The 17806-nt window shown below is 47.0% G+C and overlaps 1 protein-coding gene across 1 annotated transcript in view; it reads right to left on the reverse strand.

Annotated features, from left to right (window-relative positions):
* The window catches only part of TMEM255A (transmembrane protein 255A), a 46248-nt gene that overhangs the window by 2761 nt on the left and 25681 nt on the right, over positions 1–17806 (reverse strand). Inside the window, exons 8-9 of the mRNA XM_082681832.1 lie at positions 12685–12847; positions 6205–6348 (exon numbers count right to left, since the gene is read on the reverse strand). Coding sequence (XP_082537958.1) covers positions 6205–6348; positions 12685–12847 — 307 coding nt within the window. The remainder of the gene's footprint in view (positions 1–6204; positions 6349–12684; positions 12848–17806) is intronic.

Genomic DNA, 17806 nt, shown 5'->3' on the forward strand with positions numbered 1-17806 from the left:
GGCCTTAAGAATATTTGAGGTTAAGCCATTAATACCTGGGAAAGTCTTTGCTACAAAAATATATCATCACAGAGCCCATCTCACAGACCAAAACAAAACAAAACCAAAAAACTAAGGTCAGAGAGGTTAAATGGCTTTCTTGGATCTGGGGTCTTCTAACTTGAAGTCCAACAATTTCTATTTCATCTTAACTGTGGCCCACCACCCCAAAGTGCAGGGTATGTCGGAGGGCAAAGAGGAACAAAGGCGTGGAGGTAAGAATCACAAAGGTAAGAGTGAGGAGCGATCTACCAGGTTGCAAGGACACTGAGGACTCTTACTTTGTGCTGTCTAACTTTTGTAGTCTTTGGGAAGGGAGCGAGATATGGGTTAAAAAAAAATACCCAGTGAACTGGAGTGTTAGGAGTCATCTGCCACTTCTCTTTCCCTGGCCCATGTATATACCCTTGACCCTAATGATTTTCCTGCTCAAGGAGAGTTGGCCTGTTTTGTTCACTGCTCTCTCCCCCAGAACTCAGAACAGTGCTTGGCAAGTAGGAGGTACTCTAACTTCAGGAGCATAGAAGATGAACTTGGTATGATTTTTTTTTAAATAAAATCTATTTTCAAAGACTACGGTCACATCTTGTGGGTACTGTTGCCTTGCTCCAGTGGTGGAGCATGGCTGAGGCCTGAAGGCTGGAGGGGTCTATAGGGATGGCAAGAGGCAGGAGGCCAGTTTTAGGCTCTCAGGAAGAGGAAACGTAAGCCAACGAACGGGGCTGCAGAACTGCAATTTTCTGTTGTGCCTTAGCTCTAGGAGGAACTGCTACATTAAAAAAAAAAAGACCCACTTAAATCAAAAAATTTCTCAAGAGTTCAAGTGCTGTCTGGGGAGGTCAATGCCTTTTCTTTGTTCAGCTGGCCGGAGTCTAAGTAGATCACGTCATTTTCAGGCCTAGAGCAATCTAGAGTCAGCCTTGCCATGAGGTATCTGGAGCCCGAGACCAGTTGGCTGATTCTCCTTAGCACCAGTCCTGACCTCTGCACTCCTTAGAAAGCGTTGTCCTGCTTTCTAGGTCTTGCTTGAGACACTGAAATCTCCATCTCCCACCACATAATGTCAGGACTGAGAAGAGGCCGTAGCGGCCAACATCCCCTCCTTCCCCATCACATCCATCCTTTCGATCTGAGAGAAGGAATGACAGGGTCATAGAAAGCCTTTAAAGACAAAAGAACTTGAGGCAGTGGACTCGAGACAAGCCAGATTCCTTCCAAAAATCTCAAAATTTCTCCTCCCTCCAGGAGGAGATATGCTTTCTAAGACACTGGAATCGTGATTTCCTAGTTTTCCACTCCGCCCTGCACAACTCTCTCCTCTCTCTCCCCCCTCTTCTGTTGCTTTCCTCAACTAAGAACGCTGTCCTCTTAAACCAGAGAGGAGAGCAAAAACCCACCAGGGACAAGATCTCTGTGGCCGGGGATGTGCCACTCTGCCCTTCTAAATCCCGTTCCAGGATAGTGAGAGCCAGGAGGCCAGTTCTCTGTGGCCCAGCCACAGAAGGGAGGGGCAAGTTTCTGAAGGTGGAGCTAAAGGCCGTTCCGTCCTGAGAGGCAGTAAAAGGCTGCCGTGGGTAGCAGCTGCCGTGGGTGGCAGTTGTACACTTTGATAATAAGAGGGGGTGGTACAACGGCCTTGGGTTTTCACTTCTCAGTTTCATGTTTGGGAAAGTATTAAGGGGGAAGGGGGTGGGATGCTTCTCACTTCCCTTTGAGGATGCTGGGAGTCTTAGGGATAAACTCAAAGGGCTCCTGGCAGAGCTAGGGAGCTAACTGGCTGCAGTCCACACACATCCTTGGGATTTGTTGCGGGCGGGGGGGGGGGGTCGCCCACCGTACCAGTGCATAGTTTCCTAGCAACAGGCAGGCACCTTGGGAAAGATCTGGCTTTGTTGCAGCTGGAGAGCTGGCCCGGCGCATTTTGGTTCCTGCCTAAGAGTCGACTTGACTAGGGACAGGCAGCTCAGAAGAACAGAGCTTTGAATCCTTTCGCACCACAAAGCATGAAAAGCATGAAAAGCATCTAAATAGCCTACTGCTGGGCCTGGTCAGCTAGAGCTTCCCGAGCTGCTGCTTAGAGGCTGGGGTGGCCTAGGGCGGTGGAGCTACAGAGGAGGGAGCGGGCCCTCTCTCCCGCCTTAGCCTGCCCCTCCCTGCCCCATGCAGACCCACAGTCCGCAAGACCCTTGTGCGTTTCTGTCACGTGTGCTTCTCTCTTCGGAAGCACTGGGAGGCAGTGACTCCAAAAAGAGCCCCGGAACTGGCCGGGTGATAAAGGGTACCAGCAAAAGATGCTGTGTCCCAAGGGTGAAATCCAGGGTCTCTTGGTTCTTTGCATTCCCCCTCTGCTTCTGACCCAGAAAGCAAAGCCAGGGGAGACGGAGAGAAGAGTAGAGAAAAGGAAGAGGAAGAAAAAGGGAGGGATCAGAAACAAGAGAAAGGAGGAGAGGCAAGGAGAACCTCAGCAGGAGAGGGGAAATAAAAAGTTGAGTGGCGGCAGCAGCGGCGGCCTCCTAAGGCTCTCAGCAACCTACGCCATCTACCGCCTCCCCCCGGACTAGCGCGACTCTCTCATTCAAGGGGCCCGATTTATAATGGGTCCTGTTCAGTGGCTACGACGAAACCTAGAGTACCTTCATGTGATTTAATAAAGAGCATAAACAGAGGTGCTCGCATTTTGCAGAGGCTTTTGTTTTAAGCTAAACTTGGCGATTCACCAAATGGCTAGAGTGAAATAGCGGGTCTGGCCCAGTAGGCCAGACTGGGGAGTATGGCTGGAAGCCTTAAGGGATTTACCCCAAAGCTACACTGGGTTGAATTTCCCAGAAGTAGAAACGGATGCTTTATACCCTACAGGATATGGACTGCTTGGCCATGGGGAAATGAGTGCAAGGGGCAAGAGAAGTGAGCGCTGGGGAGGTGAGCAAGGAGGCACCAGCAGTCTTGACTTCTAAGCTTGGACGCCTTGGAGTCCAACATTTGCAAGAGTCACAACATCCTCAGGGCCGCTGACCAGACCCACGTCCTCGCTCCCGTCTGACCACAAGAAACGTTTCCCAAGCTTCCTGACTGGACAGCTACCCAATAAGAGCATGACTTTGAGGGGTGAAAACAAAACCCTATAAATCTCCTCTTCCTTCTATCAGCCTTGGGATAAAAAGGAAAGAGAAGTCTTCAAAGGCAAAGTGACATAAATAGTCCTATTTGGAAATGACCAGAATGGGGAAGTCATTCAGGAGAAAGTCTAGAAAGGTCAGTTTTCCTGCTATGATTTGGGCCCTTTTACAATCTGAGATGAGACTAAGGGAGCTCTGGCTTTTTATTTTTTGGGTAGGTCTGTGCTTCTGGTGGTTTTATTGTCAGAGATGGTGTGCGTTTTGCTGACTACTTTCTATTTATCTGGGAACATAACAGATGTTCCTTCATCCTCTTGGCTTTCTTGGGGAAAGACTGGTATTTCCTCCTATGAAACAATAAGGGAATGGAACTTGGTGAACAAAAGAAAGCTCCACTCAAATACTAAAGTGAAATACTTTGTAAGTTCTAGAAGGAAACAAATCACTTAAAAACATACACCTTAAAACCCATAAATTTATAAAATCTCCAAAAACGAAATACAAAAGACGGCTTGAACCTACAGAAAGAACCAGGAGAGGTATAAGAAGTGTCCCAGAAGTTCTTGGAGTGGGGAGCAATTTAATAGCATAATAAGAGAAAGTAAAGGGAATTCCCTGGCGGTCCAGTGGTTAGGACTCCGCGCTTTCACTGCCAAGGGTACGGGTTCAATCCCTGGTCAGGGAACTAAGATTCCACAAGCCGCATGGCACAGCCAAATGGAAAAAAGAGAGAGAGAGTAAAGAGACCCTTTCTGAGTCATGATTAGGAAGCCCATAATTTAAACCAGTAGAATGCGTAAATATCCTAAAATTAACTGGGGAAAAGATCAGTGCTATACTCAGACTTATAGCTTCTCCAAAGAATCCCTCAAGCCAGTCTCTGGCATCAGACAGACCTGGATACATATTCTTGTCCTCCACTTACCATCTCTGTGACTGTGGAGAGGTTACTTACTTCCTCCATGACTCAGTCATCTCAACTTAAAAATGGCAATGACAAGAGTTATTTCCCTCAAACGACAAAAATGAGATGATATCTGTAAAGCACTTAGCACAGTGCTTGGTACATAGTAGGTGCTCATTGAATAGGAGCTGTCATTAAAAAGCAGAGGCTTCCACAAATCCCTGAAGTGCCTGCTTTGAGCCCACGGCGTAGGGTTGGGTTAGGTGGCTAGATTTGGATCCCTTCTCTGAGTTAGGTACCCTGTGTCTGGGTTTCCATAGCACTCTGGGTAATAGTCTACTTACTGTTTTGTCCCCACTGCTGTCCCCTAACCAGTCCCCTTCAGGTCCCTAGACTGGTCTCTTAATGCAGGGCCTATGTCTCATTCAATCTCTACATCCATAGCTCCTGGCACAGTTCCTGGCACATGGGAACACAGAGTCAACATTGACTGAACTGAAACCAACAGCCTGGGCCACCACTAGCATTGGTAATCTTGTTTTCATGCCTGGGGTAGTGTTTGAATGAGGAATGATGGACAGAGAGATGGCTCCATCCCCTAAACAGGGGCTTCCTGTCTCAGAGCTTGCAGCAGCCATCACCAAGGAGGTTATTGTTACTACTTCAGGGGTTCGTTATAAAGTGAAAAGTCCTAAAATCAATATAGTCAATATAATTTACTTCGATATAAAAAAATGGAAGCAGCCTCTTGGGAGCCATGCATGGCCCCTCTGTCCCAGGATGAGTTTTTATTATGGGCGTCTCCAAAGAATGGTGACCCTCCTGTGCTAGGTTCAACATCCCTGCATTCTTTTAAAGGATTCCTTTGCCTCTGTCACTACTGCAATTACCTATGCCCTTTTAGAACTTATTTGTGTTTTCCGGTCTATATTGCCTATTTGGGGAACAAGTTCCCTGAGTTGTCTACCTGTGAATACAGTAGGCTTTAAAACAAGTTCTAACATCTTTTCCCAAGCTTTAATGGATGCCTCCTTGTGCTGGTGCTATATTTTATGACAGCAAACAAATCCATCTTCACACTATAGATACGTATTCCTATTGCCATATAGAGTCCCAGACCTCCCTGTACAGTATGTAAACCAAACCAAAGTACACTTTATTCAACTAAATAGGGGGTTTTTCAGTTTCAATTATTTTGTTAATCTGAAGTGGAAATTAGGTTGCCCAAGGGCTCTGTTTTTCTCAACTGGCTGGTTAATTGGGACCACCCCCAAACAGTCATGCTTTTATGTCCCCTTGGAGCATTCAGGGCTCTTGGTCAATAGAAGTAAATTCATTATGAGCTTCCCTCCTTTCAAAGGCATTTCCTTGGTCCCCAAATTTTGAATTAACCAGATTTGAGTGTAATCCCATCCTTCTGTGGTCCAGGGTTTAGGGTCACTGTAAATGCCTAAAAGACTGTTTCGTTTGTTTTCCTGAAGTGTCTAGTTCAGTGCTCTGCATACAATGAATTCCTTTTAATTAAGTGCCTTTTGGGTTCTGTTCTTCTGTGCTTAGTCTTAGCTCAAAAGGAAAACGGTAAAGGGCAAATTTGGTAACACTTATTTCTGACCCACGTGATAACAAGGCAAAAGAAGGGGAGGAGGGTGTTATAAAAAATATTTTCTCCGTAGAGTCCCAGTTAGGAAGTCTGGAGAAAAAGAAGGGACTTCTTCCTCATTACAGATTTGATTCAAACCCGTGTGTGGCTCAGAATGCCCTTGTGCTAAGGAGGCAGGCCTCTCCCAGTGGCAGAGAAATGGAAAAGGTCATTGTTGGACAGGGGTCCGTGGTGACATACTCATGAGTACCTCAGTGTAGGTCAAGGCAACTTGGGACACCTGGATCCTATCTCCTCTCCCCTTTTCTTCCCTCATTCTGTTTCTTCTCCTCTTGTGTCTTTCCCACACTCCCCATCTCTCCCATCATTGCCTGCCTATGCAGTCCTTAAGCTAGTCACTGGTACCCACAGGCTGCTAAAGGCCCTCAGGGATAGAGAGCCTGGCTACGTCATATATATTAGGAAGGGTCCATAATTAGGGAGAGAACGAGACAGCATGAGTGAGAGCAAGGGTAATGGAGAGTTCTTTTTCTCTCAAAACATACCTGAAAGTCATAAGCAGAATAAGGTGGCAGATGAGGAGGGCTATGGTAGTAGGTATTATAGGATGCCACTTGAGGACGAGCGTAGTAAGAAACAGTCGGATGGGCATTTTCAACAGAACAGTTCAGTGCTGGGAGAGCTGGGTTCTGCAGAAAAACATAAATTAGAAACAACATAAACGTTCATCACTAGGAGAATGGTTAAATAAACCATGGTACATTCGTACTACAGAATACTATGGAGCTACTGATAAACAATGATGTGCACCTATATTTAGTGACAGGGAAGTTGTCCAGGATATATTGTTAAATTAAAACAACAAAAACAAGCCATTGGCAAAACTATGGAGACAATAAAAAGATTAGTGGTTGCCAGGGGTTGGGGTTGGGGAGAGGAATGAATAGGCAGAGCCCAGAGTATTTTTAGGACAGTGAAAATACTGTTTGCCACCATAATGATGGATACATGTCATTATACATTTGTCCAAACCCATAGAATTACAACAGCAAGAGTGAACCCTGGGGCTTCCCTGGTGGCGCAGTGGTTAAGAATCCGCCTGTCAGTGCAGGGGACACGGGTTCGAGCCCTGGTCCGGGAAGATGCCACATGCCACGGAGCAACTAAGCCTGTGCGCCACAACTACTGAGCCTGCGCTCTAGAGCCCGCGAGCCACAACTACTGAAGCCCACGCGCCTAGAGCCCGTGCTCCACAACAAGAGAAGCCACCGCAATGAGAAGCCCACGCACCGCAACGAAGAGTAGCCCCCACTCGCCGCAACTAGAGAAAGCCTGTGCGCAGCAACGAAGACCCAAGGCAGCCAAAAATAAATAAATAAATAAATTTATTTTTTTAAAAAAAGAGTGAACCCTAAGGTAAACTATGAACTTTGGGTGATTCTGATGTGGCGATATAGCTTCATCCTTGGTAACAAATGCACCCCTCTGGTGGGGGCTGTGGGTAATGGGGGAGGCCATGCATGTGTGGGGAAGGGGTACATGGGAAATCTCTCTATCTTCCTCTCAATTTTGCTGTGAACCTAAAACTGCTCTAAAAAATAAAATCTTTTAAAAAAGGCACCATGTTACATTAATGTAGCATAATCCCAGTTTATGTAAAAAATAAAAACTCAATTATACACATATGTGTGTTTGTCAATGAAATTAATCTGGAAAGAGTCACAACAGACTGTTAACTATGGTTGTCTCTGGGGAGGGCAGCAGTACTAGGAAGTAAATGGGGACTCTTCACTTTCAATTATATAGCCAAGGTTTTCACAATTAATATGTATTACTTGTGTCATTCCCCCACAACTTATTATTTTGAAAAATTCAAACCTATAGAAAAGTTGAAATCATTTGTATGATTTTCAAAAACAAAAAAGAAAAAGAAGAAATTGAGACCCCAAATACAAAATGCCAAACGGACAAGGCTATTGCTATTCCTGTGACAGAAATGTGATCGATCACAAAGGGTTTATAAAAGTTGTAAGGATTCTTGCAGATTCCACCCCCACTTTTTGGGAAAACAAAGCAATGCAGAAAGAATTTAATACCATTCTCATAACACGGTGACATGTGTAGCCCTTCAAGGGTTAAAGCTAATCTTATCCAGGATGGGGCTGCAGACTTCAACAAGGCCAAAACACTGCTCAAGGAAGCCACCACCGCTCATTAGTTCCCAAGCAGGACTGTGCGCTGTACCTTATGAGTGCCACATGGGTCAAGGTGTGGGTAAATGTTCTTTCCATCATCCATGTCATTGACACCCCCTCCATTCATGTGGATAATCGACAGCTGTCTGTAAAATCAACATGTCTTGTTTCTGGTATGTATCGACTTTGCACTAACGGAGAGCAGAAGCTTCCTCTCAAGTGATGAAAATGTGTGGGCAGGCTTTGGCAATGTCACAGGCAACCATGGTGGGATGTTGGCAGAGGAAACTCCCTTATAGCAAGTTTCAACACAGTCTGTTGCTCTCTTCCTTGGAGTGGGTTACTGTTTACATCTCTAGGAGGTTTGAAGAGTTACAAGCCTCAGTCATTATGATGCTGCTCACAGACAACCAGAGAAATGTTTCTCAGCCTCTCTCTTGTGTGGGAGAGAACTTAGATCTTGACCATTCCAAGGGCTGGCTCGCGTTACAGAAGAGTGCTCAGAAATGCCCTTACCTCTCCACAAGGATTCCAAAAAGAAATGTCATCCCTGAGGAAGTCCGAGAAACCATGTTCCGTTGACCTTGTGTCAGTTAAAAACACACCCTCCAGCTCTTGCAAAACGAAACCAGTTCTTCTATGCAAATAAACTAAGCCTAACCATAGAGAAGCAATCATGCAATGTAAACTCTATCTAGAAAAGGTTTTGTGCATGCAGCGAGGCTGGGGGTCCAGGATAATCTTTGAAAGGAAGTTGACTATTATAGAGAAAGAAACACAGGCGGAAGATTAAATAAGCACAAGAAAGCCACAGAAGAGAAGTGTAGAGGACGTAGAGAAAATGGACGGGCACCAAGAGAGGTTGAGGGAGTGAAGGGGGGTGAAGTCAGGAGTCAGGCAGGGGAGAAGCAAAAGGGATGGCCCCAAATAATGGTCTGGTTATGGTTGTTGTTCTTTTTAATATTTACTTATTTTGGCTGCTCCTGGTCTTAGTTGCGGCATGCAGGATCCTTTGTCGCGGCATGCGGGATCTTTACTTGCGGCAAGTGGGCTTCTTAGTTGCAGCATGCATGTGGGATCTAGTTCCCTGACCAGGGATCGAACCCGGGCCCCCTGTATTGGGAGCATGGAGTCTTACCCACTAGACCACCAGGGAAGTCCCATGGTCTGGTTATGTTTTAAATCAGTAATTCTGATTTTCCAATAAAGCTGGGCTCCATCTCTACTTGTGTGTGCATATAGGAGTGTGTGTATTTCTGTACCAATAATTCTGGGGCTTAAGTTATGAGAGCCCCTTTTTTGACCAGTAGCATTCTGAGCTCCAGTGAAACAAACAGTTACTAGGTAGCACAGGAAATGGTCAAAGCCGTCTCTCCTGGACAACACTGAGTCTCTTCTGAGACAACAATTGCGGACTTTTGGAGAGAAGGCCGCTTTGACTTCTCCTCACTTTACTCTAAACCAGAGACATCAAGTAGGAGAAAGTGGCAAGATATCATCACCTTTTAAAGATTCACCTCAAATTCTTATATCTGTGGGCAGCAAGCACTTTGGTCATCAAACATTTGTTCAAGACCCTTTTCACCAAGCCCCTCTGGTCAGGGAAAGAAGACGTCTTTTTTCCTTTCAGGTTCCCACAACTCTGGAAACGATGCTCTGAGCTGATCTCTTTGAAGGCTGCCAGCTCACAGCTTCGGGCTCCCGGCCTCCCTCCTCAGGAATGCCCTTCATCAGCCAGCACCCTTGGGCCTCCCTGCAGCCCCCAAGGCATTCTACTCAAGGCGGAGGCAAGCCAAGAGTCACCAAGCACATTTGGACCCAGGCCGAGGATTTTATGTAGGCCTACCTGCTTGATGTTCCAGGATTTTCCACACCATGCCTCATTTTAATAAAGTGATCGAAACAATGGTTCCTCCTTGGTGCTCCCATCTTATAACTCCCGCTTGTTCTCTCCCGTCATGAATCAAATCTCCTGCCCCTGCTCTTTGCCTTATCTTTCGTTTTCCCCACTGGCCCTTGATTGGGTTCCCAGGCCTGGCATTTGATGACGCTCAGGTCTTCCCTCGCTCTCCTCCTTTCCTCTCGGAGAAGCTCCCAACAGGTGGAAACAACTTGCTTTTAATTTTTTTAATGAAAGCAACTAAACAAAGGAGGTAATATCTGTTAAAACACTTGTAAAACCAGAAAGGGTTCCACTCCCAGCTCTGCTATTTAGCCCTGGGCAGGTAACTTGACCTCTGTTGGCCTGTTTCCTCATCTGTTAATGGGGGGAGTAATATTTACTTCAGGAGGTACTAGTGGTGGTGAGAAGCAGAGAAAGAGGAGAGTAAAGGGGCCATTACTGGCACCTCTCAGGACAGCCTGTCAACAAACCCCTATTCCCCTAGAGATCAAGGTCACAGTGAAATTAACAGTGCAGACTGTACACCTGAAACTAATACGCTATTGTAAGTCAACTATACTTCAACAATTAAAAAGAGTTCAGAAATAAACCTAAACATCAATGGTCACCTGAGTTTTGACAAGAGTCCTTGCAGGAGCCCCACAGAGCCTACCAAGTGGCCGCCAGCCACTCCATTTGTACATCAGGGCACTTGGCTGTCCATGTCCGAGAGCTCGAGGGATAATTCAGAGAAGCCTTAACACTCACCCTGATGTCCCATCTCAACTCGCCAGCCCCAACCAGAAGCTTCGTTTCCAGCCAGAGCGGCTCAGATTCTACACAAGGCCTCTGCTTTCACCTGCCCCCTGGGGAAAGTCTCCAAGAACAAAGGGCATTCTTTTCTCCAAAGAAGCTCCAACCCAGAAACAGCTTTTCTGAAGATTTCTCACCCCAGTGCTCCATCAGGCCCGAACTTACAGGACAGCCTTCTCCCTCCAAGGGGCCCCCCTACCTTGAGGCTTCCCCCGAGCTTGGGCTTTCCCGAGTGGTAGGAAGGGCCCGGGAATGAGAAATGCGCGTATGAGAGAGGGAGGGGAAAAAAGAGAAGGACAGTCGGGCTGGGCAGGAGCAGGGTCACCAGCGGGAACACTCAATACTTCCAGTTAGCCCGGTTCTACTGGGGACTTGGTGCCCAAAACTGCAGTTTTTTCTCTTCCCTGGTCCTACCGCACCTTTCACTTTCCATTACTCATCCTTTTGACAGTCCAGGGCCAAACTACAAACTGTCTTTCAGCTTCCTGTTCCTCAGTGACCCCCCAAATGGGACAGAAACAGCCAAAGGCCTAGGGGTTATCTGCCTCATTTCTGGGGTCAAAGGAAAACGCTTTTTAGGCACAAAATGATTCCCTAGACGTGGGTGGGACATTTCTTTAAAGCAGCCATACTCAACCATGGCCACAGTTGGAGTCACCTGGGGGGCTTTTAAAAAGTATTGATGCCTGGGCTTCAATTTAGACCAATCAAATTGGCATCTCTGGAGGAGCAGTCCGGGCAGTCTGAATTTTTAGAGCACCTCAGGTGATTCCATTCTAATCTGAAGCCAGGTTGAGAACCATAGCTCTAAAGCTATTATCTCCATTATTAGAGATCAAGGTTTATTAAATAAGCAAATAAATGCTTTGAAATGCTTTAAAAGCAAAAGAAGGAAGGACCCCACTATTATGGAGCACCTACTGGGCGCTGAGTCCTGGGGTGCCTTTTCAGACATACACACAAACATGGAATAGAGTTGAAAGGGAGCACGGGGGACGCAGGGAGACTGAGAGTGAGGTTAAGGTTGAGGACAAGACCTAACCAGCAGTTTAGCCTAGGGCTGGGCCTTCACATGCAGAAAGAGTCCGGAGGCTCTTTCTGGAGAAACTCCAGGAGGAAATTCCTGGGGAGGGGGAGACGAGCAGTACTCTTACCTGTAGCTAAAAACGTCTTTGCTTCCAGCTCTCCCAAAGTCTGTTAATGGAAATACCACCCAAAAAGGTTTCGACTAAAAGTGTGTGTGTGTGTGGAGGGAGTGGGGGGCGGTAATTAAAGGCTATGTTTACATAACTAGCATGAGCCCCACCCGCCCCCAGAATGTGCCTCAAAAACACAGGCAGGGCTTCCCTGGTGGTGCAGTGGTTGAGAGTCCGCCTGCCCATGCAGGCAACACAGGTTCGTGCCCCGGTCCGGGAGGATCCCACATGCCGCGAAGCGGCTGGGCCCGTGAGCCATGGCCGCTGAGCCTGCGCGTCCGGAGCCTGTGCTCCACAACGGGAGAGGCCACAACAGTGAGAGGCCCACGTACCGCAAAAACAAAAACAAAAACAAAACACAAAAAACACAGGCGGGCTTCCCTGGTGGCGCAGTGGTTGAGAGTCCGCCTGCCGATGCAGGGGACACGGGTTCGTGCCGCGGTCCGGGAAGATCCCACATGCCGCGGAGGGGCTGGGACCGTGAGCCATGGCCGCTGAGCCTGCGCGTCCGGAGCCTGTGCTCCGCAATCGGAGAGGCCACAACAGTGAGAGGCCCGCGTACCGCAAAAAAAAAAAAAAAAAAAAAAACACACAGGCAACTCATGTTAACAAGAAATGCCTGCAGGCTGATGGCATCACCTGGCTCCTTCGACTTGAGCTGTTTGAAACCAGCTACATTTTTTTTTTTGGCCCCACTGCATGGCATGTAGGACCTTAGCTCCCCGACCAGGGATCGAACCCGGGCGCCCTGCAGTGGAAACACGGAGTCCTAACCACTGGACCGCCAGGGAAGTCCCAAAGGCAGCTACATTCTTGAACCAACGGTTTCTGTTCCTCCCTTCAAAGCGTGGGTCCCCATTGCCCCCAACCGTCTTGCCTCGCTCCAGCCCTGACAGGAGGAGGGGCCTCTGTGGGATGGGAAGTCACTTCCTTCCTTACCATGTCCTTAAAGCCCCCCAGGACAGCGGCAGTGATGATGCCCAGGAAGAGGCCGACGATGTTGAGGATGGTGGCGGACCAGAGCAGGTGGTAGAGGTGGATGATATCCTGGCAGCTGCTGACGTCAATGTACTCATAGTAGCCACCGGTGATCTCCACCCGGCTGGACGGGGAGAAGCACATCCAGTCAGTCTCCAGGGAGCAGGCTGTCCCTCTAGGGCTTTGGCTACCATGCGGCTCAGTGAAAAGACAGATGGGCAGGTGGGGAGCTATCGTAAGGGACATCGTAGCCAACAATGCACTCGGGGAGCAAGATACGATAATCAATCAAAGTGTGACTACCGTTTATCCCCGAAACCCTCCTACCTGCCAGAGAAACACTTGTTACCATCAGCTAAGGCTAATCCTAGGTGGCAATTATCGACACCTGCTATGTGCCCGGCAAGGGGCTAAGCATTTTACAGACATGAATTCATTACATCTGTGCTAATATGGCGGCTTCTAGTCAACAGGTGACTATTAAAATTAAGTAAAAAATTCAGTTCTTCAGTCTCACCAGGCACATGTTAAGTGCTCAGCAGCCACTATTTTAAGGGCCACACTAGTGGCTGGTTACTGTACTGGACACAGCAGATTACAGCATTTCCATCATCACAGAAAGTTCTATTAGGCTGCGCTGCAAATCCTTACAATATTGTGTGAGGTAAGTACTACCACCATTCCCGTTTCACAGATGAAGAAACTGAAGCACAGAGAGGTTAGGAATTTCCTCAAGTCGTAAGCGGTAGAGCTGGGATCTGAATTCAGGCTTCAAAGATTTCAGTGTTTCCTCTCCCAAAACAAAACACCAACAAACAAAAAACAACATCCCAATAAAGTACTAAAGCTGAGTTCCTGCACAAAATCTGAATATCACCTCCTCAGAGAGGCCTTCCCTGACCACTCTGTCCAAAGACATCCCCACCCCCACCCAGCCTGGTCACTCTCTAGCCCACTACTTGCCATGAACTGAATTGTGTTCCCTTCCAAAATTCATATATTGAAGCCCTAACTCCCAAGGTGACTGTATTTGGAGAAGGGCTCTTAGGAGGTAATTAAGGTTAGATGAGATCATAAGGGTGGGGCCCTAATCTGATAGGATTGGTGGCTTTACAAAAAGAGGAAGAGAGAACTCTCCACACGCATGCACACACTGAGGAAAGACCACGTGAGGACACAACAAGAAGGTGGCCATCAGCAAGCCAGGAAGAGAGCCCTCACCAGAACCTGACAATGCTGGTGCCTGATCTCGGACTTCCAGCCTCCAGAATTATGAGAAAATAAAGATTTGTTGTTTAAGCCAACCAGTCCATGGTATTTTGTTATGGCAGCCCAAGCTAATTTCCCTTCCCTAAATCCTCTGCAGCACTTACTCCTTACTAATGTGTGTGCTTCATTACTGTCTGTCTCCCTAACTTGAATGTGAGCTCCATGAGGGTAGGGACTTGGTTTGTTTTGTTCATTGCTGTGTTGGACACATGGTTGGTGCTACATAAATACTGGTTAAATTAATTAAATGGAAGCTCCTGTCTTCCTGGATGTTGCAAACTAGTTTACAACTTGGCCACTGGAATCAATAATGAATCTTAAACACTGTGATTCTTACAATTAAACTTAGAACCAAACCCCCTGGCATCAGGATAGTTATGTGTGACTCCCCTGCTATAAGAATATAGAAAATGAAAAAGAAAAAAAAATTAAACGTTAACCTCCAAAATGAATCAGGGAGAGATTATTCACAGAAGACTTTTAAACTTTACAGATGAATTATCTTAGAATTCTTTAAAACCAGTGCTTCTTTAAAGAATTGAAATCAGTGTGGTTACAGGACAGCCTGCGTCAAAATCTGTGTTTGTGTGTCTATGTGCCTGCCTATGTCACTGTGTTATTTGTGTGTGCCTGTGGGGGTCTCTGTGTGTCTGTGTGTGTGTGTGTGCATGCATCTTTGAGAAAGAGACGGTTAAACATGCAGATTCTGAGGCCCAGCCACAGTCCTACTAAATCTGGCAGAATCTCTTGGGGTGAGGCTCTGGAATCTGTGTTAATGAGCTCATTGATATTTGAGACCCGCTGTTTTAAATAGTAAGCTTCCATAGTGAAATTTTAATGGTGTTTCAATTCATCAGAATTTGAGCTAGATTTCAGGTTTTTCGGGAACATAGCTGGACACCACCTGGAAGCATACACTGAGTGTCTCCTATTAGCTGGCATGGTACTCGAGCCTGGGGATGGGGCAGGGAGGATACACAGATTACTTACCGCTCAAAAAGGCACCGCTGTACAAGGACTCTCCCCTGAAAAAGGCAGGCCTGTGTATAAGGGCGAGTGTGGGGTTGTAGGGGTGCAGGGGAGGCTTGAGAATCAGCTTCTGACCTCTCCCCAGGTATCTTTGCTTATGTCCTAAAACACCGAGGGTGGGCTGGTAGCACATACAGATGGGTGGTACAGCAGAGCAGACTCTGGAGTCAGACTGCATTTGAACCCTGGCTCTGTCACTTATTTGCTGTCTGACCTTGAGCAACTTTCTTAACTTCTCTGAGCCCAGGGGATTTCATGAGCGAATGCACGGAAGCAGTACTCTAGCACATTGTAAGGGCCCCCCCAAAACATGTAGCTGTGTTTTTTCCCTTTTAAGAGCCAACCTCTGGCAAAATGATTCAAACCTTTGAATCATGTTCTTAAAGGCAGTGACGCTTTAAAAGCACAGACCACAACATGGGGCTAGGTTAGTAGTTCATTTAAAAGTATTCACTAATTGTAGAGAATATATATTTGGTTTCAGTTTGAGTGGGTTCAGCAGCTACTAAAATGATTTTTTAACTGAACCGTGAAGCAAAAGAACATTAATACTAGATCTGGTTCAGGGTTTAGCTAATTAATGTGGTTTGTTTCTGTTTGAGATTCACGATTCCATTTGGTTCAGTCTCTGGGCAGAGCTTTGCCTGATATTCCATCGTTTGGATTCTCACTGCTCCCACCCTCAAGCCTCCGTGACTGCAGCGCCCTCCTGCCGGACCCCATCACTGCCTGGTTCAGCTTCCTAACACATTTGTAAAACTAAGTCATTCATTTAATCAAAAGCCTTCCCTGGCTCCCCATTACCTTCAGGAAAAAGTATCCCAATTCCTCAGTCTGCCATAATCCAACTCCAAAATGGAATCCACATTCCAGCCAGGCTGGAATCCTCAGAAGCACCAAACTGGCCATGCTGGGTACTTATTCCAGACCTTTGCTCAGATTTCTCCCCCTGCGTGGGAGGTACTGCGCTCTGTTCTCTGCCTGTCCTGATCTCTCCCGCTGCACAAAGCTTCAACACACACTTCTCATTCTTCAAGGACTCCAGCACCTATTCATTAGCTTTGTACCTGGACTCCCACAGCCTCAGTCTGTTCTTCTCAGTTTGGCACGTTGCATATGTCAATAATTCAGCTATTCATTTCATCTGATATTTACCGAGAGCCTACCCAGTGCTGAGTACCGTGCTGGGTGCTAAAACCACAACCAAGGCCAAGGTGGACACGACGGCTCCGTCTAAATTCTAACCTCTGGAGGGCAAGGTCATCTCTTACACTTCTTTTGTGTCTCCCTCACTGCCTCCTAGCTGGGTGGTAGAAATGTTATGGGTCATCAACAGATACTTGGTGAATGAGTAACTGAGTTCAAAGACGGATCATTGCATTGATCATAAGATTGATTACCCAGTGCGGGCTTTTACCCCCTTGCTCCCAACTTGCCGGGTGTGACTGGAGAAACAGATAACCTCTCTGTGTTTCAGTCCCCATTCAACAGAGTAGGAGGCAACAGATCCTGGAGAAAGCCAAAGGGCATCCTTCTGCTCTTCCACAAGGGCCTGGAACTATTCACCAACTGTTGGTGGACAGGCAGCGGCTATGGGCAGCCTCTGTGCACCTTTCTCTCACTGCGTGTATTCTGTGTATCAGTCTAAACCCCCCTCCCCATAATCCCCCTGGTAAATTGAGTTCCTTAAGGGCAAAATGTTATTTTAAGGATATCTATCCTTCTAGAACAGTCCCTGGCACACAGTAGGAGCTCAGTAAAAGTTTGGCAAAGGGAGGAATGGATGAAAGTGAGCTATCATCTTTCATTTTATTCATCGTCAGCTGCGGCAGTTCACAAACCACGCCCATTTCCTTTCGCGTCCTTTAGGTTACACACCGAAAACCAGTGATATTGACTTGACCTCTCCAAAGCTGAGTGAAGGCTGAAAGGCAGCTGCTGCAGAGCTGCGTCCTAGAGAAACCACCTTCCTGCACAGGGTGAAATGGAATCGTCTATGTTTGGTATTAAAACCTCGCTGCCCCTGACGTCAAAGAAGGTCTGTGGCTTCGAGGGGACAGCAGAAACTCTGTTTCCGTAGCGCTGGACAAATGACTGCCTGATGTTTTTGTTCCCACTTGTTTTTTTCTTGGCCTCCTTTCCAGGAAATGGACTAGAGGAGCTGGTAATTGATTAAAAATAGGCTTCGTGTGAGGAAAAAAAAATACGCATTCGGCAAAATTAAAGTCTCCGAGCCTCAGAATGCTTGCAGCTAGCTATATTTAGGCCTGGAGATTAGGTCTCCTTCGAGCTGGCTGGAAAAAGTCTCGGGTCAAAGAAAATCTTTTCCTTCTATTGTAGGATCATCACCTCTTAAGTCTCGCGCCTTGCTTTCTGACCGCATGGGACTGTGTCCTGATGAAAAGCTCAGTAAGTGCTTTTCTAGTGGCTTTGCCCTTGGAATCTCAACGCTACAGACCTGGGCAAGGCCTCGATCGCCGCCTGAGGCTGGTCCCCAGGCATCAGGTAGGTGAACAGCGTTTCCAGCTCAAAGGTCGTTAGGGGCAGTGTCCCCATGAACCCTCTTAGTTGTCTGGTCCAATAGTTTATTTTCCTGGGGAAAAGGGTGTTCCTTTTTGATCCTTTTTAACACATGTCACTCCCTTATCATCAGGTCTTTCATTCAAGCCTGGTCCTGTGCCGGGGCCTGAGGATAAAGATAAGATGAAGTTGTGTTCGCTGCCTTTAGGGAGCCCAGAGTTTAGCAGAGCTCCTCATAAAATTCCTTTAGGGCCTTGAAGACGAT

Source organism: Grampus griseus (assembly GCF_964374135.1).
Source record: "Grampus griseus genome assembly, chromosome: X".
NCBI lineage: Eukaryota > Metazoa > Chordata > Mammalia > Artiodactyla > Delphinidae > Grampus > Grampus griseus.